Source organism: Lepidochelys kempii, chromosome 4 (assembly GCF_965140285.1).
Source record: "Lepidochelys kempii isolate rLepKem1 chromosome 4, rLepKem1.hap1, whole genome shotgun sequence".
Lineage (NCBI taxonomy): Eukaryota > Metazoa > Chordata > Testudines > Cheloniidae > Lepidochelys > Lepidochelys kempii.
This window is the reverse complement of record NC_136383.1, coordinates 62,380,515-62,407,736: the sequence shown is the minus strand read 5'-3', so window position 1 is coordinate 62,407,736 and position 27,222 is coordinate 62,380,515. Positions and strand designations below refer to the sequence as shown.

Here is a 27,222-nt window from a genome sequence, read left to right as displayed (position 1 = left end):
CCAAAGCAGTTCACCAGCCAAGCTGTAGTGAACTCCATTTTCAGGCTGTCTCTCTCTCTGACCTCCTTAGTCAGTTCCCAGTGAAAGAACCAAGCTTCTTCCAAAGCCCTCTTATTCCCCCAACTCACCCCTCTGTTCTCAAGCTGGGGGTCTCTGCTCAGCTTCCCTGCTGAGCGCAGCTCCCTGAGTCATTAGAGCTTATATTGTCTCTCGGACTCCTTGTTGATCTGGGTCAGTTTCAGCCAGTTCCTGAATGACTCTATTCATTTCACCCAGACAGGGACATGAGGCACACACCTGTGTCTCTTAGAATCACAACTTAATCCTGAAAGACAACTTAAATCCCACCCCTCAATTGGGTAGCAATGCAAAGCATGGGGGAAACTGAGGCACGCATAGGCCTCAAAAAAACCACCACTTACACCAAGGCAAAACAGAACCCTTAGAAAAACAGTTTTCTAGATATATCCCCTCCCCCTCAATACTTTTTGATTATGATCAACAAAAGCATAAGATTAAAACTTTGACATGTAAAACTGCATTTCAACTCAACTTTAAAAAGACAACTTAATTTGTAGGGCTTATGTTTGTGCAGTGCTACAATACAGTGAACCACCTGAAAGTGCAAAATCTAACAAATTCTGTTATGTTTATTCCATATATAAGTAATGCCAATGCACAAAGTATTAAGTTTCACTCCACTTAACACATACACACAGAAATATATTTACTACACTGGGGACGGGAGACTAATTTGACAAGCAGTATTTTAGTGAATACTGCATGAAAATACACACACACATATATAGATATATAGGAGTGTAACATAATTTGAGGAGGATAGGCTAAGACTAGTGGAAGAACAGAAGATGCTGCCAGTTGCTCTATAAGCTTTCCTTCCCCTCCCCAAAGAAGAATGCTCAAGTAAGCTATTGTAATCAAGATACAGTATCAGTGTCTGGTGCTAGAATCACAGAAATGAAAGACTGGAAGGAACCTTGAGAGGTCATCTAGCCCAGCCCCACCCACTGAGGCAAGATCAAATAGAGTCAGACCACCCTGGACAGGTGTTTGTCTAATTTGTTCTTAAAAAACCTCCGATGACCAGGATTCCACAATCTCTCTTGGAAGTCTATTCTAATACTTAACTATCCTTGTAGTTAGAAAATTTGTCCTAACATTTAATCTAAATCTCCCTTGCCAACTGAGGATTTAAAAAAAAAAAAACCTGCCTGATATTTTGAGATGCAGCGTACTCAATTCCCACTTATGTCAATGGGAGCTACAGGTACTGAGCACTTCTGAAAATTGGGCCACCTAGTTTTCTAATCTTCTACTCATATGACCTCATGTCAAGGTTCCTCCCCCACTCTGAACTCTAGGGTACAGATGTGGGGACCTGCATGAAAAACCTCCTAAGCTTATCTTTACCAGCTTAGGTCAAAACTTCCCCAAGGTACAAAATATTCCACCCTTTGTCCTTGGATTGGCCACTACCACCACCAAACTAATACTGGTTACTGGGGAAGAGCTGTTTGGACACGTCTTTCCCCCAAAATACTTCCCAAAACCTTGCACCCTACTTCCTGGACAAGGTTTGGTAAAAAGCCTCACCAATTTGCCTAGGTGACTACAGACCCAGACCCTTGGATCTTAAGAGCAATGAACAATCCTCCCAACACTTGCACCCCCCCTTTTCTGGGAAATGTTGGATAAAAAGCCTCACCAATTTGCATAGGTGACCACAGACCCAAACCCTTGGATCTGAGAACAATGAAAAAGCATTCAGTTTTCTTACAAGAAGACTTTTAATAAAAATAGAAGTAAATAGAAATAAAGAAATCCCCTCTGTAAAATCAGGATGGTAGATATCTTACAGGGTAATTAGATTCAAAACACAGAGAACCCCTCTAGGCAAAACCTTAAGTTACAAAAAAGATACACAGACAGAAATAGTTATTCTATTCAGCACAGTTCTTTTCTCAGCCATTTAAAGAAATCATAATCTAACACGTACCTAGCTAGATTACTTACTAAAAGTTCTAAGACTCCATTCCTAGTCTATCCCCGGCAAAGACAGAATATAGACAGACCCACAGACCCTTTGTTTCTCTCTCTCCTCCCAGCTTTTGAAAGTATCTTGTCTCCTCATTGGTCATTTTGGTCAGGTGCCAGCGAGGTTACCTTTAGCTTCTTAACCCTTTACAGGTGAGAGGAGCTTTCCCCTGGCCAGGAGGGATTTCAAAGGGGTTTACCCTTCCCTTTATATTTATGACACCTCATTTGCCATTTTGACTGGAATTGTCTGTCAAGGAGGAATATGGAGTGATAGCTTTGACTTCCATTTTGCCCTTTCCTTTCACTACTAGTGCCATCTCCTGGCACCTCTGGATTAAACACTAATGGCCACCATATTGGAGGCATCAAGTGATTACCAGCTTACCAGCCCAACACTTCAACAGTAGCTCACCACTTCCTTTCTCTAACCAATTTTTGAAGGATGCTCAATCTGCAACACAAGGCCCAAAGACGAAATCAACCTACGGGCAGGCAGAGAGTGTGCATAAACAATGATTCAGGAAAGCCTCCTACTCTCCTGCTATAATCCATTGGGAAATGGAGGTTAGTCATTCCTTTTATAGGACTGTTTGGCAGTATGTCACCTGCTGTTTGTAGGTCACTTCTAAACCTAGATAGACCTAACTCTCTTCTTTACTTTGATTGCTTTTAAAATGGCAGTATTGGGTATGCATTATTAATCCCAAATGCAATTTCAACACACCCCCCCCTCAAATACCTTAAATATCATGATGAAGTCCAATAGGATATAAATTTCTGTACCAAAAAACCTATCCATTAAGGCCAAGCATTGTTTCAAGGTTTGTTTCCTTATGCTATTGTAGATTCTTCATTCATGTCTCTAGTAGGATTTTCTTTCCCACATCCTTTAAGAGACAAACTAAAGATATCTGTAGACAAACAGAAATTTCACAAAATTTCTTGCCAAAAGAGCAAGCATGATTCAGAGACATAGACAGCAAAACCAAACCAACTTCTCTCCTTTTAATCATATACTACTGGCTGGTTCTCCTAAAACTGAAGCAGTAAATACAATAAGCAAAGCCTGTTAAAAGGTAGAGAGTAGCACCAAGTATTTGTCATATATGAATACAAAAAACAAAAACAAACAGATGTCAGATTCCACTTCAACTAAAGATGGATTTCCTTCTGTTCCATTTGCTGAACCATTTATTCGTGGTACTTTCCAAAACATGTTTGCTAATAAATGTTTTCCCAAAAGACACTTCTCCCCGTATTTACTGTGAACATGCAAAGTTCTAACACACTGTAATAGCTGCATTCTTTTTCTTATACTTATTCACCTAAAATAACCCTGAGACACTGAACAAGCTGCTGAGCCTATGTAATCCACCTTGTTTAACTCTGCTGCATTGTTACAAGTTTCATACAAGTTAGACCAGATCCTTTCTACATTAGTCACTCAAGTGAACAAGCATGTGACTTACACTGACTCTCTCTAGCTTTAGATTTTTCACGTAAGCAGGGGGTCAGTTTAATGGGGAAGTTCTTACTACCGGGTTAGAAATACCAGAACCACATTAGAGGCAGGCAATGTGAATTTCGAAAACAATTTTTTACTTTATTAAATGAAATATCTGAGCAGTACTAGAGGAGGGTTAGAAGTACATATCTCTAGGGACCACTTGCTTAATACAAAACACACCAAATATTGGGGCTGGAGGAGTATATTGAATTTTTCCCAACTTCAATGCGATTTCAATTATCTTTAGATTGTTAGAAAACAGACCCTTCTCTTCTCAAAAGAAGAAACTACCTACTGTTAATGTCTGCTTTCTTCATCTCTAAATTAGATTACCAGAACTCATTCCCCATCAAGTTAAACATAGCTGTCATAAATAACAAGAGCTGGTGTGAATAAATCACACCAAGGTCTCAAAAAGAAAAGGAGCACTTGTGGCACCTTAGAGACTAACAAAAGTTATTTGAGCATAAGCTTTTGTGAGCTACAACATGCGATGAAGTGAGCTGTAGCTCACAAAAGCTTATGCTCAAATAACTTTTGTTAGCCTCTAAAGTGCCACAAGTACTCCTTTTCTTTTTGCGAATACAGACTAACACGGCTGCCACTCTGAAACCAGGGTCTCAGTTTCAAGACCCACATTCAGAGTCTTATCCTAATCTTTGTTTGGTATCTAGATCCCAAACCCAAAGCTGCAAAGATAACATGCAAAATAGGAACAGTGACGCTGAGGAAGTCCTGAACAAGGCTCAGAGGCAGAGAATGTTTTCAACAGTAACCCCATCAGCGGAATTTCTTGCCAGAGAGAAGACTGAGCCCAAGTGTGGCTGTATTCAGATCAAAAAGTAAAACACACATTTTCAACACCAAAATAATAAGGTCCCTGTGGGGGCATAGTTTTAATAGGCAGAACCTTAATACAGAATAAAAGGAACCAAGGGCTTGCAAAAAGGTTAATTACAATTCCATCTTCATCCAAATCTTTTCTGGACAAAGAAAAGCTATGTACAAGCAGACATAACTTCCTTTATCTAAATAAAGCTATTAACCCTCCCCTCACACCAAAAAGATTTTTTAAAAACCTTAATCAGTTACTAGCTCTTGGTTTATCATAAATTCATGTCAAGTATTTCTCATATTTTAGTTCTGGAATAAAAACAATTAATTTGTTGAAAAGTTTCAAAAAATTGCATATTTACTTTTTTTCTTTTTTTGGTTAAGGGTACAAAGTACACCTTTCGTAACAAAGTCCAGCCCTTGGCCTCTAACACCAATTTCAGATTTGTCTGGACACCAGAAGCTTGACTGAAGCAAGCAGTATTTGTTCTGTTTAATGTGTCCCAATCAGCAGGAGAGCTCCACCTCCTCATATAGTCAGCTCCCTGTCTTGGTCAATGCATCAGTCATATGTCACTTGTTCCAGACTGAATCATGTGATCAGGCCAACTTCCAAGAATTCAGATACTAAATAAAGATGCTGCTAAAGCACATCTGACAACGGCTTTCGCCAGAAACTGAAATGGGGCAGAATCTCTTACCCTGCCAGCTTTACTGCCCATACACCTATGAACCTTACCAGCTATTATAACTGTATATTTGATAGCAGAATTAAAACTACATATTGTGCTTGTAAAGAGGCCAATTTACCCAAGACACTGGAAAAAAAACAAAACAAAACATCTTGTATTTTTATACTGTACCAATTCTTGTTGCATTTTTAATCAATTAATAAGGAATAAAATAAAGAATATCTCAGAACCTAAGGCCAGCAGACACCTCTCCACACCATCCTGGGGATGACAGCCTGGAACATGGGCTTGCCTGTCCTTTTCTGCTCCTTTGCCCTCATTTGTACAACCTATTTTCTACTAGATCGCCTCCAAATTACTGCTCAAAAAGAATTTTTTCTTAAAATCAGAAAACTCCAACATCAAGTTACAAGTACATACAGGTTACAGGTGGTTGAGGACATAAAGCCTGATCCTAAAGTACAGAACACCCTCAACTCCTGATGACCTCAAAATGCTGTTAAAGATCCATTTCAGTCACAAATAATGTAGACTTTTTAAAAACAAAGTAGTCAAAAGCCAACCTCCTTTATTCACGGTGCCAATACCAGAATTTCACCTGAACAAATGAAGACATTACTTGCACCTAAACAAATACATTCAATGCTCTGCCTCACACTGCTTCAGGTGTTTGCAGTACCATCAGCTGACTGTGACTACTGGAATTCCAAATAAAAATAATGTCATGAGACTAACCAACAATCCATTAGAGAGACTAGACCCTTGAGATTTTTCCCCCTCCATCCCCAGATAGTCAGGAAATTTTGGAGGAGCTAGTGGTTGTTAAATCCCTTTGTCCCATTGATATGTTGACTTTGTGGCTGTTGGAAGGTAGAATATAACAAGTAACTTACAAAGTGAGGTTATTCCAGACAGACATTGTTAACACATCAGGAGAAGGGAAGAGATGAGAAATGAGAATAATGTGTTTAATACTCATGAACACTTACAGGTTTGTCTACATCATAGAAGGGTGGCTGTATATATATTATCATTTAATTATAATATATATTTATATTATTATACTTATATTAATTTATATTATTAATTTTATATATATATATATATATATATATATATATATATATATATATATATATATATATATATATATATATATATATATATAAAATTAAAACACACACACACCACAAAGAGACAGAGAGAGGGACACAGACAAAAAACCCAACAAAAACAAAAAAACAACCCCCCTCTCCACCACCACTCCCTCAGCACGGACAGCATAATCCATAGCCAGCATGGAGATGAATGCCAGGAAATCCTGGAACAGATGAGTTAAGTGATAACTGCAGACGGATATAGTGTCAAACCCACAATTTTCTCTAGTTTTAGCCAGAGATGTGATTTGTTCCTCTTGTTTGTTTTAAGACAGTTTGACTGTTCTGCACAGAACATTCTCCTTAACCCTTTCTTGTAAGGAGGGCTGTTGATGAATTGTCCTATAAAGAATACTGAAACTTTAAGGCTTGTGAAGAAGCTAGAGGCATGTAACCAGTTCTAGGACACAGCATTAGGGATCTTCTGCTGCATCAGCCTAAACTCAGTTGTTTGAGAGTCTTTTTGAATTGCAGAAGAAATCACAACAACGCTTGCTGCTGGATTTAGGTCCAGTTTGCCCCCAAGTACATGGGGCCCTGACTACATTCAGACACCAAGTTGTGAAATTAGAGGGATTTCCATTCCATTTTAAATAAAGGCTTAGTATCTGACCTATGAAGTTGTATGTTTCTTTTAAAAGAAATTTATTAAGTCCAAGCGTACAATACAGAGACAGGTATTTCATCTTGTATTGCAATACACAAACTATAGAGAGTTTTAAACAATAAGAAGTTTTATAAATACCTGTACAGTGTTTAATAAAAATTGTCATCTTACACCAAGATGCCAAAATGTTGCTTGCAACCCAAGAAATTAGTCAGTATTTTGGAATTCGCTGAAAGTATCTGCACAAAAACATGCAAGGCTAACTACATCAAAAAGACTGGTGGGTACCTTGAAATTTAGAGGTCAGCTCTTCACATGTGGAAAACATACTGCCGATTTAAGATTTTTTTCTCTAAAGGTTACCAAGAAGTATATGGCTAAATGGACAAGTGTCAAACATTGGCAACTCTTTTTTGACTGTAGTAAGGGACTTCAGTATAGCTAGAGATAAAATCTCAAATTCTTACTTCCTGCTGACTAAAAATTTGTCAGGACAGCTGGTCAAATCTGTTTCACATCATTGTTATTTTAATATTTCACTAATGAAAAATAAAAACCCACTGTTGCACTCAAATATCTAGCAGACATACCAACACCCCATTTTAATACAAATATTGTGTTGTTCCTTTACACCACTGGAACTAAGTTTAACTCGTAGGTGCAGATTACCCTTGAGACATTTCATCCAGCGGTTTATTTTACTTAAAAAAAAAAAAAAAATCAGATAGATAAAGTGTGAGCAATAATTTGTACCTGTAAGTGAAACAATGGATTGACTAAGTATTTAAGAACCAAATGCCAGTTTCAAATTTGAAAATTCTACTTCCTATTTTCCACCCTGTTAAACCATTAACTAGTGAATAGTTTTTACCATTAAGATCAGCCCTAGATAGGTATTTTGAGTTATGCCATTTTAATGGCAATATTGCTTGATTTAGCTAGAAAAAGAACAAATTTTACTGCATAAAATACTTGTATAATTTTCTCCTCAAAGTATTTCCTGTGGCACACCGATAAAATTACATGTGGGATGTTTTGAATAGAAGGAAATTGGCTCTTGGAAAATTTCTGGAGGTAAACAACTGTTCGATCTGGTCAGGGAATAGATAGATTTAACTGCACGCTGGAGTCTCCTAAGCACTAGACTTTTATTGATTGAGTTACTCCCCTACACTGGGGCTTGCAACCATGTCCAAAACTGCTTTAAAGCACAACTGTATCAAATATGGTTGTGGTCACATACAGGTTTTATAGGTTGGGTTGCCAGCCCTCCAGGATTGTCATGGAGTCTCCGATTAAAGATGTGATGAAATCTTCAGGAATACACTCAACCAAAATCGGTAACCCTACTTATAGGTCCTGGCTTGATGGGTAAAAGGGTGTGTTTTCCTAATTGTGTTAGCTTGACATGTTTGAAGAGCTCTCTTAATGCTTGTTAAGACACAGGTTGAAACATCTGAAGGTGTGTTGGTTGGCTGTGATGCAAGCTTTCTCCCAGGCTAAAAAACAGGGCAGCTAAAACACAGCTTCAAATATGTTAGCTTAATGCGATTAAAAAGCCATCTTAATGCTTGTTAAGATGCAAGATAACTCAATTGAACTAACATGATGGAAACCCCCACACCATTTTTACCAGTCATGATAAAGCCAAAGTGTTATATTAATGTGTATAAAATGGCCTGGCTGCGTTCACAACCTAAGCTATAAACATAGTTCAATCTAATTTACTGTTAAATAGTTCTTTCAGGAATTCATAACTGTGTTAGCTGCTCCAGTCCTTCTGACTCCCAATTTCCCCTGAGATCCGTGATCTCGGACACAATTTTCCCAATACTTTCTCCCTGTGCATCAGCTGCCCCAGGAGACAGTGCAAGAAGGAACCAGGCAGTTAGCCATAACATACAAGCAACTTTTTGTGATACTCTATATCCAGGACTGTAAAATGAAGAGATCACCTGAGTGTTCAGAGTCCAAGATGATGACAGATCTCTGTTTGAAATCTGGAGCAACAAGTTCATCTAAACCAAAGATAGCCTGGCAAAACACAGACAGTGGGTTTAATGCAAACAAATAACTGTGAATCATCCAATAAAGAGAAAGAGGGTCAGGAAGAGATTAAATGTAACAGTACTTTGTATTTCTATAATTATTTCAAACCAGAAGTCTAAGCATTTCACAAATATTGCTTTAACCTCACTACATCCCTGTTAGGCAAGTAACTACAGTGGAACTCACAGGTTGTTTACAGGGGTGTTGTGAGACTGATTTCATTAATATTTCTGTGTACCTTCCTCGACCATGCTGGGCAGAAGGAGATATAGAAATGTAATGTTAGCACTTTGTGAAAGTACACAGCAGTGAGAGTTGACTCAGTTTCACAACGCTCACAGCATAGGTTTCATTTCACTGTAAGTCTTCTACGCTGGGCAAAACAGGAATTGCCACTGATGGTAGTAGAAATACCCATAAAACACTGCATTTAATATCCTGGGACCAACATAGCTACAACACTGCATACATAAAAAACATCCTGTCTACATACTAAAACGGTCTTATAAATACCCAAGAAATTTGTTGCTTTATAGCTCACATCAAGATGCCCCAGTACAGTCCATAATAGTACCCCTACCCCCAGTGCAGATGAGAAGACAAGTTATTGCAGCTGAAGCAGTAAATCTAGTCCTCCCAACTCCATCCCACAATACAGTGCTTCTCTTCTCAGTCTGTACTAAGGTATATCTTGCAACTTTTCTCTGCACCTCTGAAAAGAGCTGAGTGTGATTAACTGGTGCAGACAATTATTGACATTGCATACTTCCATCAGTTCTAATCTGGTCATTTGCAAAGATAATTCTAAAAAAAGTCAGGAAAATGACATTTTTCACAAAAGTTTTAAAAAAAAATTGTCAAGAATTCCAGGAATAAGAGCTACACATGTCCACTCAGCTCTTATGTGGGGAAAAAAAAACACAGAATCCCAAGATTTCTTCCAAGGTTGGAACTGAAGTAGAGATGGGGGGAAGATGGAGGGAAAGAAGAGCAAGACAGTCAGTACTCCTGTAGTAAGTCTGAAAAAGTCAAATCTCTGAAGGCTCTTGCTCAGTAGTGAAGAGGGTGGGAAGGAAATCAAAACAGCTTTACAGAGAGATATAAAGACGCGGTACTGCACCTACAAGGGTGAAGAGCCAGAGGACGTGCTTTTTCAGACATCCCCAGACTGGGAGCTCAATTTCTGTCTACAAGTACCTTACTCTTCATCACTTCCTTATTAGGTTATTTTCTGAGTGAATTGTTTGCAATAATCTCCATGAACTGAACTACTCTGCAGCTGCCATTACATGAGACAAATGAAGGTCTTGTATTGTACTTTATCTGTCAGTAAGCAAGACCACAACCTAGAAAGTCTCTTCACCTAGTGCTCACTGCTCCCACCTGGATAATTTGGCCTTGGGCTTCATCTCACTTTCCGCAATGGCTACCATGAGTGGTCTCTTCAAAAGCTATTTCTAAACCCTTGTAGGGATTTAGGGCTAGTTTTTTTGTTTGTTTGTTTTTTAAAAAGATCCTTATTTAGACACCCAGTGGCATTTCTGGCTACTGTTGCTACCTGGATATCTATGAACAGCAAGGAGCCCAGGTGAAACTCAGTTAGATTATAGGAATCTATTGAAGTGAACAGAGACAAAATAGAACAAACATACAAGTGCCACTCAACAAACTTCACTACTGCTTTCGTTCCCTTTACAAAGAGTGGAATATTGCCAGGCTTGCAATACAGTGCAGTGAAGTAGTGCTTAGCGAATGGGATCTCCCCAAGCATTTCACCACTATGACCAAAGGAATTACTTGTTGCAACTGCCAAGTGAATGATATCACACACCAAAGCTAACAAACAGTTACCAGCTAGAGATCCTGCACAGTTATAATACAGCATCCGTTCCATTATGGACACCAGAAGCACCAGTGAATATTTAAAGCTGAACTATTGGCCTGTTTGCCAGTTTCAAATCCAGCTGAAACATGATCTCATCTTTTACAGCATACATGTTAAATGAAATTATATCCTCTTTTACAACATCCTTTCACTCAATCTCCCAACAAAGATTTTATGGAAGTCATGAAGCAGAGACCACACATTTACCAACCTAAATGTAATCCAGAAAGAGTCTGATTTATTTTGCTTTACGCATTCTGACATGTCGTGTAAACTGTTAGCTTCACACTTCCCCCCCCCTCCCTTAGTTAGAATTTTTACACAACCTCAGCCCTCAGCTTCCTGAAGACAGTTTCAGTCTCTAGAGCTGAAAGATGCAGAACAGCATTAATATGAAATCCTGTTGTAGAGCCAGAACAGAATTACAATTGCCATGACAATTAAAGCATGATCAATTTATCCAAAGCCAAAGAGTCATTCATTTCTCTAGAGCCACTACCCACCCACACACAAATGTTTCACTTGAGTAATTAGTTCAAATATATGAGCAGTAGAAAATTCTAACTGAATACATTACATTATTGTAGGAAGCTCCCCTACTGTAGTCCCCAAGATCTGCATTTCTAGTGTCTGACTTTCTTAATGGACTTTTTACTGAACACAGGGAGCCAGGAGCTTCCCAGACTCTCTAGTATCAGCTGCATAGCTTATTCTTTGAAGTGCAGTAACAGCCAGTATTAAAGGCTCTGAGGAACATTTGGGATTTAAACTATACAAAAGTATGAATGTTTTCTCTCACACACAAGAACAATTAGGATTTCTTAGAATGTTACCAACAAACTACAGCCATCAAATGCTTCTCAGCTGAAAGTAGTATATACACATTTTTTAAGTTATGAAATTAGTCATATTTTTAATGTTATGTATACTGCATTTTCCCCTTGACAGAAACTGAACATGCTTGAGAAAGTCATCTATTGGTAGCAAGAACAACTTCCCATGGTAAGAGGTGAGGATGTCTCATCATTTTCTGTAGAATTTAAACTTTCATTTATTAAAAAAAAAAAACAAAAAAAAACCCAGAAGTTTCTTGCCTTTATAGATCCAAAGATAATTTCCCAAAATGTGAGTCATACAGTATTGTTTCCCAAGTGTAGACAGACAATTTAGAAAATGAGAATGGCCATACTGGGTCAGGCAAATCTAGCCCAGTACCCCATCTTCCGACAGTGGCCGGTGCCAGATGCTTCAGAGGGAATGAACAGAACAGGGCAATTTATTGAGGGATCAATCCCCTGTTGTCCAGTCCTGGCTTCTAGCAGTCAGAGGTTTAGGGACACCCAGAGCATGGGGTTGCATCTCGGGCCATCTTGGCTAATAGTCATTGATGGACCTATCACCCATGAATGTATTTAATCTCTTTTGAACCCAGTTATACTTCTGGCTTTCACACATCCCCTGGCAATGAATTGAACAGGTTGACTGTATGTTCTATGAAGAAGTATTTCTTTTGTTTGTTTTAAACCTGCTGCCTATTCATTTCATTGGGCGACCCCTGGTTCTTGCGTTACATGAAGGGGAAAATAATACTTCCATATTTATCTTCTCCACACCATTCAAGATTTTACAGACCTCTATCACATCTTCCCTGAGTCATCTCTTTTCTAAGAGTCCCGGTTTGTTTTTCTCTCTCCTCATTTGGAAGCTTTTCCATAGCCCTAATCTTTTTTGTTGCCTTTCTCAGTACTTTTTCCAATTCTAATATATCTTTTTTGAGATGGGGCGACCAGAACTGAACACAGTATTCAAGGTGGATTTATACAGTGGCATTAAGATATTTTCTGTCTTGTTTTCTATCCGTTTCCCAATGGTTTCTAACATGGTTAGCTTTTTTTGAGTGTTACTGCACATTGAATAGATATTTTCATGGAGTCATCAAGGATAGTTCTAAGACCTCTTTTGAGTGGTAACAGCTAATTTAGACCCCACCAGTTTGTATGTATAGTTGGATTATGTTTTCCAATGTGCCCTACTTTGCATTTATCAACACTGAATTTCATCTGCCATTTCCTTGCCCAGTCACCCAACTGTATGAGACCCTTTCGTAACTCTGCGCTGTCTGCTTTGGACTTAACTATTTTGAGTAATTTTGTATTATCTTCAAACTTTGCCACCTCACTGTTTACCTCTTTTTTCAGATCATTTATGAATATGCTGAACAGCACTACTCCCAGTACAGATCCCTGGGAATCCCCACTATTTGCCTCTCTCTATTGTGAAAACAAACTTTATTTCTACCCTTTGTTTCCTATCTTTTAACCAGTTACTCATCCATGAGAGGACCTTCCCTCTTATCCTATGACTCTTTACTTTGCTTAAGAGTCTTTGGTGGGAGGCTTTATCAAAGGCTTTCTGAAAATCCAAGTACACTATATCCACTGGATCATCCTTGTCCACATGTTTGTTGACTCCCTCCAATAATTTTAATAGATTTGTGAAGGAAAATCATGCCACACCAAAGCTTTTTCCCCAACATATCAGGTTCATCTATGTTTCTGATAATTCTGTTCTTTACTATAATTTCAGCCGATTTGCTTGGTACTGAAGTTAGACTTACTGGACTGTAATTTTTATGATTGCCACTGGAGACTTTTTTTTTAAATCAGCATTATATTAGGTTTCAGAGTGGTAGCCGTGTTAGTCTGTATCAGCAAAAAGAACGAGGAGTACTTGTGGCACCTTAAAGACTAACAAATTTATTTGGGCATAAGATTTCGTGGGTGAAACCCACTTCATCAGATGCATGCACTGGAAAATACAGTAGGAATATATACACACAAATATATACACACACACACACAGAACATGAAAAAATGGGGGTTGCCATACTAACTCTAACGAGAGTAATCAATCAAGGTGAGCTATTATCAGCAGGAGAAAAAAAAACTTTTGTAGGGATAATCAGGATGGCCCATTTCACACAGTTGACAAGAAGGTGTGAGTAACAGTAGAGGAAAAATTAGCATGGGGATGTAGGATGTAGAAGCCCTCTACACCAATATTCCACACAAAGATGGACTACAAGCCATCAGGAACAGTGTCCCTGATAATATCACAGCAAACCTGGTCGCTGAACTTTGTCCTCACTCACAACTATTTCACATTTGGGAACAATATATACCTTCAAGTCAGCAGCACTGCTATGGGTACCCACATGGCTCCACAGTATGCCAACGTTTTTATGGCTGACTTAGAACAACGCTTCCTCAGCTCTTGTCCCCTAATGCCCCTACTCTACTTGCGCTATATTGATGAAGATGTCATCATCTGGACCCATGGAAAAGCCGCCCTTGAGGAATTCCACCATGATTTCAACTATTTCCATCCCACCATCAACCTCAGCCTAGACCAGTCCACACAAGAAATCCACTTCCTGGACACTACAGTGCTAATAAGCGATGGTCACATAAACACCACCCTATACCGGAAACCTACTGATCACTATACTTACCTACATGCCTCCAGGTTTCATCCAGACCACATCACACGTTCCATTGTCTACAGCCAAGCTCTAAGATACAACTGCATTTGCTCCAATCCCTCAGACAGAGGCAAACACCTACAAGATCTCTATCAAACATTCTTACAACTACAATACCCACCCTGCTGAAGTGAAGAAACAGATTGACAGAGCCAGAAGAGTACCCAGAAGTCACCTACTACAGGACAGGCCCAACAAAGAAAATAACAGAACGCCACTAGCCGTCACCTTCAGCCCCCAACTAAAACCTCTCCAGCACATCATCAAGGATCTACAACCTATTCTGAAGGACGATCCCTCACTCTTACAGATCTTGGGAGAGAGGCCAATCCTCGCTTACAGACAGCCCCCAACCTGAAGCAAATGCTCACCAGCAACCACACAACAAAAACACCAACCCAGGAACCTATCCTTGCAACAAAGCCCATTGCCAACTCTGTCCACATATCTATTTAAGGGACATCATCATAGGACCTAATCACATCAGCCACACCATCAAGGGCTTGTTCACCTGCACATCTACCAGTGTGATATATGCCAGCAATGCCCCTCTGCCACGTACATTGGCCAAACTGGACAGTCTCTACGCAAAAGAATAAATGGACACAAATCAGACATCAAGAATTATAACATTCAAAAACCAGCGGAGAACACTTCCAACCTCTCTGGACACTCAATTTCAGATCTAAAAGTCGCAATTCTTCAACAAAAAAAAACTTCAAAAACAGACTCCTGCAGTTTCTTATTGAACTTGAATGAATTTGCAAACTGGACACCATTAAATTAACTTGACTAAAGACTGGGAGTGGATGAGTCATTACACAAACTAAAAACTATTTCCCCATGCTAATTTTTCCCCTACTATTACTCACACCTTCTTGTCAACTGTTTGAAATGGGCTATCCTGATTATCACTAAAAAAGTTTTTTTTCTCCTGCTGATAATAGCCCACCTTAATTGACTACTCTCGTTAGCGTTGGTATGGCAACCCCCATTTTTTCATGTTGTGTGTGTGTGTATATATATATATTCCTACTGTATTTTCCAGTGCATGCATCTGATGAAGTGGGTTTCGCCCAAGAAAGCTTATGCCCAAATAAATTTGTTAGTCTATAAGGTGCCACAAATACGCCTTGTTCTTTTAGCATTATATTAGGTATCTGCCAGTCATCTGGTACAAAGGGTGATTTTAGTTCACAAAATCTTAGCATTTAGACTTCTAGCGTTTGTATACAAGCATTTATAAAGTCTGTCAATTTTTAGTTGTTTGCCTTCATGTAATATAAATGAAGGGGACTCTGTTGTTTGACTGTTTCTCTTCAGTTCCTACCTAAACTTTATCAACTTCTATCCTCTTTACTAAGATATAGAGTTTTCCCTTTAATAAATCCTCCCCTAAGGGATGTCTCTCTCTGAACCGCGTGCTCCTCCATACCTGTTGACTCTTTCCCAGCCCCTAGTTTAAAACCTCCTCTATGATCTTTTTAATTTTACATGCCAGCAATCTGGCTCCGTTTTGGTTTAGGTATAGCCCAGGGGCGGTCAAACTTATTGACCCTCTGAGCTACATATGACAATCTTCAGAAGTTCAAGAGCTGGTGTGCGCCTGCTCAGGTTTCAGCCCCGTGGGAAGTGCCTGCCGGGGCTTGGGGCTTCAGCCCCGCAGGGAGGGCTGTCTTGGGGCACGTGAAATCATGTGCCCGCCAATTTTTGCCAGGGTTTGTTGGCCGCACTCAGTCACATGGTGTCACTGGGCCTCCTCCCTGCATGGCAGTTGCTGGAGCTGGCAAGCTGTGGCTCCGGGGAGAGGCAGAGGCAAACAGCTGGGAGTTACAAGTAGAGCCGCTGCTTTTGCTGCTGCCTCTCCCTTTGGAGGTAAAGCAGCAGCCCCTCCCTGCGGTTCCAGGTGTTAGTTCTGCATGGAGAGGCCATGGCAAACACCTAGGAACAGCAAGAAGGGGCTGCTGAGTGTAAGAAGGGAGGTCTGGGGGTGTGTGACTCAAGCTGTTGGGGGAGGCAAACCTTTAAATTGTGTTTTCCCCTCCTCCCCCCAGCAGGCAGCAGTCATCTCTGGCAGAAGCCCCTAGCCCCACCACCCCACTGCAGAAGCCCTGAGCTCCCCCACCATTGGATAGGTGGAAAATGGGGGGACGATGACATGGGGGGGCCCCACGAGCTGCACTTTAACTGTAAAAGAGCTGCATGGGGCTCACAAGCCACGGTTTGGCTACCCCTGGTATAGCCCATACTGTATAAGCTCCTCCTTTCCCAAAAGGTTCCCCAATTCCTAAATCCCTCAGAGCACCACTATCTCATTCACACACTGAGACCCTGCAGTTCTACCTGTCTTACTGGCCCTGTACCTTAGACTGGATGCATTTCAGAGAATGCTACCATGGAGATCTTGGATTTTAATCTCTTACCTAGCAGACTAAATTTGGCCTCCAGGACCTCTCTCCTATCTTTCCCTATGTCATTCATACCTACATGTACCTCAGCCACCGGCTCCTCCCCAGCACCACACATAAACCTGTCTAGATGTCTTGAGAGGCCTGCAACCAGCAGGCAATTCATCATTCGGTTCTCCCAGTCATCACAAACTCAACTATCTATATTTCTAAAAATTGAATCCACCATTACTATTACCTGCATCTTCCTAATACCATAAGTCCCCTCCTCCAGAGAAGTATTGTCAGTGCAAGAGGATGACATAATACTATGACATCATCTGGAAAGAGAGTCCCAATAAAGGGAATCATTTCCCTCTGCTCCAGTTTGATGTTCTCCTTCATCCGCCTTAATAGTGTAGAGGCTTTCAGACTAGGGGTGGACATGCTCTGTTGTGTCCTGGAAAGTCTTATGCATGTACTCCTCTATCTCCCTGAGCTCCTCCAGTTCAGCCACTCTGGTCTCCAGAGCCTGCACTTGGTCACTGAGGGCCATGATCTTCTTGCACTGAATGCACACATTTACTCCTTCTCATTACACAAGAACTAGGGGTCACCAAATGAAATTAACAGGCAACAGGTTTAAAACAAACAAAAGGAAGTATTTTTTCATTCAATGCACTGTCAACCTGTGGAACTCCTTGCCAGAGGATTTTGTGAAGGCCAAGACTATAACAGGATTCAAAAACGAACTAGGTAAGTTCATGGAGGATAGGTCCTTCAATGGCTATTAGCCAGGATGGGTAGGGATGGTGTCCCTAGCCTCTGTTTGCCAGCAGCTGGGAATGGGTGACAAGGGATGGATCACTTGGTGATTACCTGTTCTGTTCATTCCCTTGGAGGTACCTGGCATTGGCCACTGTTGGAAGACAAGATACTGGGCTAGATGGACCTTTGGTCTGACCCAGTATGGCCGTTCTTATGTCACCTGCCCACAAGGCAGGTAAACATACATGCATTCACTGCCATAAACAATTTCAGGTGCTCTGCTTGTTCATCACTTTCTCAGCAGTAGAGTGAAGGTAACAAGACTCTAGTCAGTTTCATGGCTGAAACCCTGTGGAAAGAGGTGAAATTTACAAATATTGTATCAATTTTACAGCATCTGCTTAGGAGCGCCAGGAGAAACTGTAAAGACAGACACAGGAATGTAAGGGTCAGAGACTGGAGGAGAGGTAAAAATAGAAAACATCCCCTTGTCTCCCCAGCCAGTTTCAGCCACATGTCCCCATTAGTACAAAGATCTTTCCCAATGAACTTTCTGCTGAATTGTGTTGAGCTAAAAGCCACCGAATCGAAGATGTACCTCCAGAATATTTAGTGTTGGCTGTCACAGCTCATCCTTTGAAATTCAGTAGCAGATGACATTAAGGGTTTTCAGGAAGGCTGGGATTTGAGGGTTCAGTTAAAAAAAAGCAAAGACCCACATTAAATGAAGAAGTGTGGGTTGTGTACGGGAATAGAACTGTGAACCATGCATTACCAGCATACATTCATTTAAGAATGGGAGTGTTGAGGATTTAAATATTCCATGGGGGGAGGGGGGAGGGATGAAGGAGAGAGAGAGAGAGAGAGAAATAGGTATATAACCCCAGAACATAATAAAAAAAGATAGAAGTGAAAACCAAAAAAATAATTGGGGGACAGGAGAAGAGATAGAACTGCAGAACAAGTGCATACAATCCTAAAAGGCATAATATATGAATAATTTGTTAATAAAAAGTTAGAGTTTTCTGAATTTAACACAATATTTCAATATTCTAAACTGAAATTCAGTAGCCTCAAAAAAACCCCAGTATAGTAAATAAAATAAAATAAATAATACCTTACTACTGGCACCGATGCTGCAAGGAGCTCCATGCTGATAGGCTCCTATTGACTTCAGTTGGACTCTGTGCAGGAGTCTGCCCACCTGGAGCTCCTTGCAGGATCAGGACCGTAAACGTAGACCTGGGGACATTTTAATTAAAATTAAATCCCTGCAAATGGATTTGCACCTTAATTGGTTTTTGTACTTTTGGTCCAAAGCAATATACATTAAGGCATAAATTTTAAATTAAGAATAATTCTGGACAAGTACATAACACATGCTTTCACTCTTTTCCATGCCTCCCAGTACCACAAGGCTTTTGTCTGCATTATGATTTAAGGTACAATGAATTCTGGGCCTGGCCATTTTAAGTCTTCCCAATCCACTAGCAACACTCTAGAAATAATGTGGCAATCATGTTAGATTGCCAGTGATTCATAACATTTACAGCAATCACTTTAGACTCTGGATATATAATTCAGATCTGACATTACCCAATGTTGGCTCTGATCCTGCAATTTGTTTCAAGCGGATGACATTTGATTCAAGCAGAGCACCTCTGATGTCAAAGAGAGGTTCTATGTTGGTGATCCCCTGTGCTTGCATTAAGTCACTTGTTGAATAGGATCTTTTTGTTTGTTTGTTTTTACTCCTAGTCTCACTCCTCACAGCATTCTTAGCATTTCAGGAAGTGAAAGTCAGGAATCTTATCCATTTCTATATGCTATCTACTCACAAGACCAAGCGAGTCATGGTGAGTAGTCACGTGAAGATTTGGATGGACACAGACGCAATACCATTTACTTCACTTGCCATGGCTACCCTGGTCTTGTGACCAGATAAGATATAGAAAAAGGATCCAGAATCTTGTCACTTAAATAACCCATACGGACCATATTCTAAGCAAGTTGTTCATTTTTTTTAACGCCATCACCAAATCAGGATTACACATCCAAGCCTCTAAAGGAATCCCGATACGTTTCATGTGCAAAAGTTCATGAAATCATAAGCACCTAAAGCAGTGGAAGGCATGCAGCTGTTCCACACAATCAGAGGAAACAAAAGATGAAACCCTGAATTCAAGGTATTCAAGGTAAGATACATTTCAACTCATATTTTAAAAAGAAGAGATGTTAATTCAAATTACGCAAGTAATAAGACACAAACACTAAGAAAGATGAAGGCAGAATGTTTCCTGTATTATTTTATTTGGAGGCTGGTATTAAAAACTATAGCAGTTTATGCATATGAGGAGATTTGAAATCCAGACAAAATGGCTGAGACATCAAAGAGAAGAAAAAGAAGCAGAAGACAGCAGAGAGAAAGCAGCTATATGGGAACAATAATTTTCACCTGGTTCTCTGCCCCCACTACTCTTTTGCATGTGTTTTCCTGCACTATTTAAGTGTAGTAGTAGAAGTGACATCAAACCATTTTGTTTAACTCGGGAACACATTATATTCCCAATTTTTAATTAATCTGGTCCACACTGAGACTCAATAACTGTCAGTTTTGCTGCCCACTCAATCATATTCATAGTTACAGCACCTGTGGCCATGCTACTTACAGCAGTTGTAACTTGCTCAAAAGTCTGGAGATTTTAAGGACAATCCCGAAGGACTGAGAAACACTCTAGATAGAAGACTGAAGATTAGGCTGTTATGTCTGATACCGATTACACTGAAAAATCCAGAGAATAAAGGTTATAGACCTTCTTTCACAGTGAGGAAAGATGGTCTGGGGCAGATGTCCAAACTGTGAGTGACCACACCCCAAGATCCATCACAGTTAAAGCTCATTTACCCAATGTAAGACCCTGAAAGGTAGCTAGCACCGGAACTCAGACATCCACACAGAACAGGGTAGCACAACATTAATGCTTAACAAAATGACTTTTGTACAGAAGGCTTGTAATGAAATAGCTCCCTAACATGTGTAAGTGTCTGGTCTTGTGGAAATCTCAGCCATTTCTAAAAGCTATTTCTGCAAACCTATTAGATCAGAGGCCAATCTAAAATTGCAGAATATTCCCCAACAGAGGCACTAACTCTCTAGCTGGCTTTAAATCAAAAGTACTGAAGCAAACTATTACCAATAAGAATTATACCAAGTTCTTAAAGCGCTTCACGTTTCTAAAGCACTGTGTGAACGAGAACAGACTGATACCAGGGTGATCAAAAATGACAAAAGCTGGGGGGAGGAGGGGGTGCGCGCGCTCCGGCTGGCTCCGGGGAAATGTACACACCCCTTCGTTCCTGCGGGTGCCCCTGCACAGGGCTTCCTTTCTTGCCTCCAATAAGGCTCCCCTACCCCTTGGATAATGTCCTTTTAGTAATATCCCTGGCATGAAGGAAACAGTTTCTCACCTAAAGGCAGGTCCTTCCTTAGGTGCCCTGCTAGGGGGAGAAGCCGAGCTGCTGCCCCTTTTGTTGAATAGCTTCTGGAGCAGAGTAGGAGCCATGCTGCTGCTTGCTGTTACCGCCGCCCGTATTCACAGGAGCCCCAGTGGGTAGCGCAAGCTCAGCTGGCTGGCGATAGTAAGAGCGGCGGGGGCAGCATCCCCGCTGCAGCGTGGCCGCCCGGCATTGCACGCAGGAGGGAACGGAGGCTACGGCTGGCTCAGCGTCCCCACTCCCAGCAAGGGAGGACACAGCCAATCATCTGACTAAACCCCTCGCCCAGAGGCGCTGACAGCTCCCTCTCGCAGGACAAGCCCCTCTCAGCCCGGAATCCTGGGATCTGAACGCGCAACATCCATGGAACGTTCTCCATTGGATACTCGGGATTCCAAGCCTTCCCCCGACACGTGGTCAAGAGCCAGAGTTAAAGGGACACGAGCCCTGTTTCCCAGTCCTCTGAGGTTGGGGTGTTTGAATAAGGGGTTGGGCGGAAGAGGAGTAAGGATAGGATTTCTGATTCTTTCCAACAAATATTTTATCAGATTTCTCTCCCTTCCCAGTTCCCAGGGAGGTTTCCTCTCAGTGAAGTAAATTATTAAAAATTATGCACAAACTGACCTAACAAAAGAGAGGGTTTTTTGTATTTGTTTTTTGTTGCTATTGAAAAATCTCTGGTTTATTGGGCGGATTTGCACATGTTCCCTAAAATCAGAGATAGCCCAAACCAAATCCCTGGATTCAAAAAGTCCATTGAATTTTGTGAATGTTCAGATCCAAGCTTTGCCATTGGGCCCTTTCTCTGTAACAGAACAAGTCCAGATCCTGAATTTGGAGACTTTGGGATTATTTTTTTCTTCTAGCCCTTCTCTCTGTAACAGACTGACAGAGATCGCTGATCCAAAGACTGAGGAAATGCCATCTTATCTGTTTATCAAGGATCCAAACTTTGGCCCTCATTTGTTGATTAGGCATATACTTAATTTTACCATTTGAGTATTCCCATTGGGACTCTGCAGGATTGGGGCCTTTGTTGCTTTGTTCATTTCTGCTTTTTCATGGTTTGTTTTGTTCACAGGTGAAATAATCTGATTACCTGATGCCACCGTTCTGTTGGGGGTTATGGTGGGAGGGTTGTTTTGGGTGGTTTTGTTTGGCACACGTCTTATTGCCCACATTCTTTTAATTACTTATCCTTCAAAAATGGGTTAGAAAGGTGTGATATGCTACCTTTTTTGCATATAGCCAGCTCCACAGTCTACTACAGGAAAAGACATGGGGCTGATTTTTGGGGGGCAGTTTGGCTCAGTGTGGGCAATTGAAGTAAGCAGTCCCTGCACTTCCCCAAAGAGAGGTACTGGGCCCTGGTGCAGTCTTGCACCTTCCTCCTCTTTGCACCCATGATGAGGCCACAGGCTAATTCTTGTCCTGACTGATTTTCAGAGAGGTGAAGAGCCTTGTAGAAGGACTAGTGGTATGTGCATATGGGATTGGGAAAAGCTTTTGAAGAGGATCCAGTAACATCTTCCCCATTTTTTGGAAACCTCATGCCGTTTAGTGCTATTCCAAAAGCAAAAACAAAGTTAAATAATACAGGAGAACCTTTTCAGAAATGTCTATATGAGCCCAAGATGAAAGTCATTGTGGCTGGCAGGGATATTTCATAGAACTGAGAGAGAAATAAGATGTTCCACAGAAAAGGAAATGAGATTTCTTTCTCTTGCCAACTAACTCTACCCCAATCAGTTCAAACTCTGTATATATACAGTTATGATATCTCAAGATACTAGGGCACATAAGCAGCTGCTCCCATAGCCAACAATAGGCACTACTTGGATGATCTTTAATGTAGGCATCTAATCCCTGAATAGTGGACTATGTCTCTTCCATAAAGTTCTCAAGCAACTTTTGCTGTTGCAAAGACTGCGGGCTCTAGTCTACATGAGGGTTGATGCTTGGTACAAAACTGGTTCACAGTGGTTTGTGTTTGTATGTGTGACAGTGACTGTCATCTCAGTTTGGTACCAACATATACAGACACTGCTGGGCCCTTTCAAACTTCCAATGGCAATTTCTGAATAATTATGAAGTAAATGAAGCTGCACACTGAGCACCGGATTGGGGACCAACTTCCACAACCATCGTGCACTGTCACATGCTTTTCAGGCAAGGTGGACAGAGTTAGGAAGTAAAGTATAAGTGGCAAGAAAGATGGGTAGCTTCTTCACATACATATAGGTGCAAAACATGAGCAAGTAAAGTGGAACAAAAAATAGGCCACTTGCTGATAAAATTTAACAGGTTGTGAAGCAGAAGGGCTTTTCCAGAGACCAGGAGAATACGTAAATAGAAATGTGATAGATTAAAAATAAACACATATCCATAGAATCTATCCAGAGTTTACTATACACCCTGTTTACTATAAGAGACTATCTGATGACACTCTTCCGTCAGAAGAGAAGCTAGTCTTTATGAAGGTAGCATCTGTGTCCCCATCAGTAAACTATGGCGCTGATAGGTTGTCACCCAAAACTTTTCGATAACTGGAGGCTTGGATAATCAAAAACCTGTTAAACTCTGCAGAGCTCCTAAGTTTCACAGGAGAGTAACTCTTCAGAACCTCCATTCCTACAAAGCTTAGGAGCTAGGTTCTGCACCTAGGACAGTGCAGGGAAGGAACCATGTCCCCTGAAATACATACCTGTCTTTCCCAGCCTGAAGCCAGGCGCGTAAGAAACTTCCAGTTCTATTAGGGCTGATGCCTTTGGCTGCTGTCTCTGAATCCTGAGCACACCACTTAGGTTTCAGCTCTGCAGAGCTTCTAAACTATTCACAGTCAAAGCTAAGCTTTGCAGGATCTACGGAGGAGCTTAGGAGCTTCACAAGAGCTCAACCTATGAGTAAACTCAGAAGATACCTTTATCTTTAGTTAGTCCAGAGTTTCAATTAACCAGAGAAGTGTTTACAAAAAGCGATCTAATTGTTTGATATGGTGATGTATATTTTATAAAAGACTTTGAGGATGGGGCCATATCTTTTTATGTGTTCTCTAAAGCACATAGCACATTTTGGGCACTGTAAAAATAATGAAATACAATTTTTCTTGGCACTTCAAAAATACTGAATAAAATATGATCAATTTAGGAAATATCACCGCCACAAAGAATGTATTATATCATGCAAGCAGCTAGACAAGCTGCCAGCAGCAAAGAGCTGGGGACTGTAGAAAATAACTCCCCCCTTCCCGCTACAAAGTAGCTTACTCATTCTTGGTTGAATGGAGTATTATATAACATGCTGTTGCTGCAGCAACCTTTCCCACCCTCTTGGCTAATGTGGTAGCAAGGTGTGTTGCTATGATATAGACGAACAGTTTCACTGTCTTTTACGTAAAGAACATACCCAGTTAAAAGTGAAAGAATTTTTAAAGGGATATGATCCTCTGAAGTAATTATCTTAGCAGAGTGGTTCTGAAACACCAATGATGTATAGAATAAAGCACTTGTTCATTAACAGTCTCTAATATTAAAAATCAACAAAAAGGTTTATTAGATATGTCTTCTTTTAATCACTGCAATCTAAATATTGAATAGTGTGGTGGGGGTGGAGGAGAAAGAAACTAAGAAAATGCATAGCTGTAAAAGGTGAGCATTTATAATCTTCTGAAAGCCATCCCATCATTTATACACATTATCAGGCAGTCTCATTTTTCCTTGCACCTTTTTTTCTCTAGAGGTCAGGACATCTGAAAACGGGTAGAGGATAAATGCATAACTTTCCCTTTAACCTTTTTAGCCCATCCTTCCTCTTTGAGTTTTACTCCAACATGCCATAGGTGGGTTTTCTTTTTTAAATTACCTCACAAGTTTAGGACGTACCAGATACATCTGAATTCAGTTTAATGACAGTTTCTCTAAATCCTGCTAGGAGCCAAACAACCCCCTTTGTCAGTGAACTGCAAGGCAAGATTTTCAAAGATTTTTCCTTTTTAAAATCCATCTAGAAATGTCTTTCTCTCTTTTAGCACTTGAGTTCACATGGTACTCTCCTGAACCACTACATATTTTTCAGTTAGGGTTCACTCCTGCATCCTGCTAAGTGCTCTGCCTCAATCAAATGAGACACTTAAGCATGTGCTTAACTTTAAGCATGATTAATCCTATTAAAGTCAATAAAACTACTCACATTCTTAAAGTTAAGCATGTGCTTTGCTGAACTGGGCCAGAGAGCTCAGCCTCTTGCAGAATCAAGCCCTTACAGCTTAAACTTTTCTTCCCTATGTCAAATGCAGGTTCACAGTCTAATAAAGAATAAAGGAATGAAAAAAAATAACTATATTTAATAGACAGAAATCCTAGTGTGTAACAATTTCATCATGATCAAAGACCCGTGGAGAAGAAGAGGAAAAATGCTAGGGTTATTCCTGAACTCTGATATTTTGTACAAGTTAGCTGTACCAACCAAGACAATGAGAGAGAATCTGTCTTATACAGCTTTTTTCCCCTGAATGCTTTTTGACAAGAAAGATTAATGAAATGTTTATTATAGAGGGCATTGTGTTCTTTCATCAGTTAAAGTGATGGTGCCCAACTGTAGAGTCTGAATGTCAAGTTTTAAACAGAGTTCAACTTTATATATTCTGTACAAAATGTTATCAAGTAAAGAGAACACTAATTCCTTGAAATGTGTTTGTTTTTCTCTCGATGTAAATACCTAGTTCCACTCTAGGAAATTCATGGTTTATATAAGACTCTTACTGGTGTGAAAAATTCAGTCACAGTTAGTATCATGCCAGCCTTCATCTCCAAAAAACTGTGTGACAGGAAGTATCACCTTTGCTCCCTTTTTCAGGATGTGGAGGCTGATATTGAAATGCTTTCCCTTTTTAATGGAAAATTAGTATAAAACAAAGGAAAAATAGACACAATATGCAAGAAAAATAAGCAAGCCAAATAGTGTCCAGATTAAATCCCTTTCACCATAATTTTGACTATCTCGCCTACAGAAAGAGATTGATTCTGCTCACACTCCAGGAGGTTCATCACAACAGTACTTCCAGTTTGCTGGGGCAGGAACTGTCCTGCTTTATGGGGCCAGTACTGGGGTCTTATGGAGGTATTTGCTGGGAGGGGAGAAAGGAAGTTTGGTGATATATTATTAGAGGAACATGCATGGCAATGTAGCAATAACACTCATAACCTCTCTCCTGAAGTGGGGGGATATGGAGGGAGCTGGGATATTGAATGGGGAACAGGGCAAAGAGCTGGTTGGGGGGGAAATATGGTCAGAAATGAGACAGAGGGGGCTGCATATTTGTTTCCCTTTGCTGAATGACTTCCCTTTGATACCTCCCATCCTCTGCATTGGGGTAGCCCTAACAGGCCTCCTACAGCTCAGAGCTCCCTAACTCTATCACAGCCACTTTCTTTCTGATGAAGTTCAAGAAATATTATGTAGGAGGTTAGACTAGTTGATCATAATAATGGTCCCTTCCAGCCCTAAAATGTATGGTCTATAATGAGGATTACTGTGATTAAATTATATATTTATATCCATCCCAAGGTCAGATTCCTTAGTTAAGGAGGGTAGAAGAGCAGGATTTTTTTTAATTGGGTTGGTTGATGTATAAATTCTACGTGATGTAAAGAGGGCTCTTCTCTGACTGATCTTATGAGACCCATCAGAGCAAGACTTCTCTTCTTCAGATGTTAGCAATAATTGACTTGCTCAGGTGGAGAAAGAGTTACACCTGGACGAGAAAGGAAGGGCAAGAGGTTGTGGACAGTGGAGGGGAAGATTTTTAATACATATTGAAAATTTTAAGTGCTTATCCAATAGAAAGACTCTGATTTACTGCAGTGAGAGTTGGATTGGTCCCTTATTGCTATACATACAGAAAATTAAGCATTTGAAGTTAAACATGGATAAAGCAGCTCAGCAAGCAAATCAGCTACTGCTTCATCTTCAAAATACTTCCAATAATTAATTTCACTAATCAACAGAGCTAATGAATATGGGCCTAGAGATGTAGTTCCTAAATTCTTATTTCAAATGAAAATAAGGCTCACAAAGGTCAATAGTTTTACTACTTGGAGACACCTTATGTCAATTTAAAATAATTATTTACTTGTAAATTTCATGTAGAATCTCATGCATTCATTTAATCAGAACATAACTCAGTATTCTTTCCAGAATCTATTTACAAATGTTCCACTATCTGTCAATGCATATAAACCGAT

General features: G+C 40.3%; 1 protein-coding gene across 3 annotated transcripts in view; it reads right to left on the bottom strand.

Annotated features, from left to right (window-relative positions):
• The window catches only part of FNIP2 (folliculin interacting protein 2), a 90,089-nt gene extending 68,831 nt beyond the window's left edge, over positions 1–21,258 (bottom strand). For all 3 annotated transcript variants that reach the window (XM_073341493.1, XM_073341496.1, XM_078852495.1), the window contains exon 1: positions 20,954–21,258. In XM_073341493.1, coding sequence (XP_073197594.1) covers positions 20,954–21,048 — 95 coding nt within the window. In that variant the 5' untranslated portion in view covers positions 21,049–21,258. The remainder of the gene's footprint in view (positions 1–20,953) is intronic.
• Positions 21,259–27,222: the final 5,964 nt, after the last annotated feature.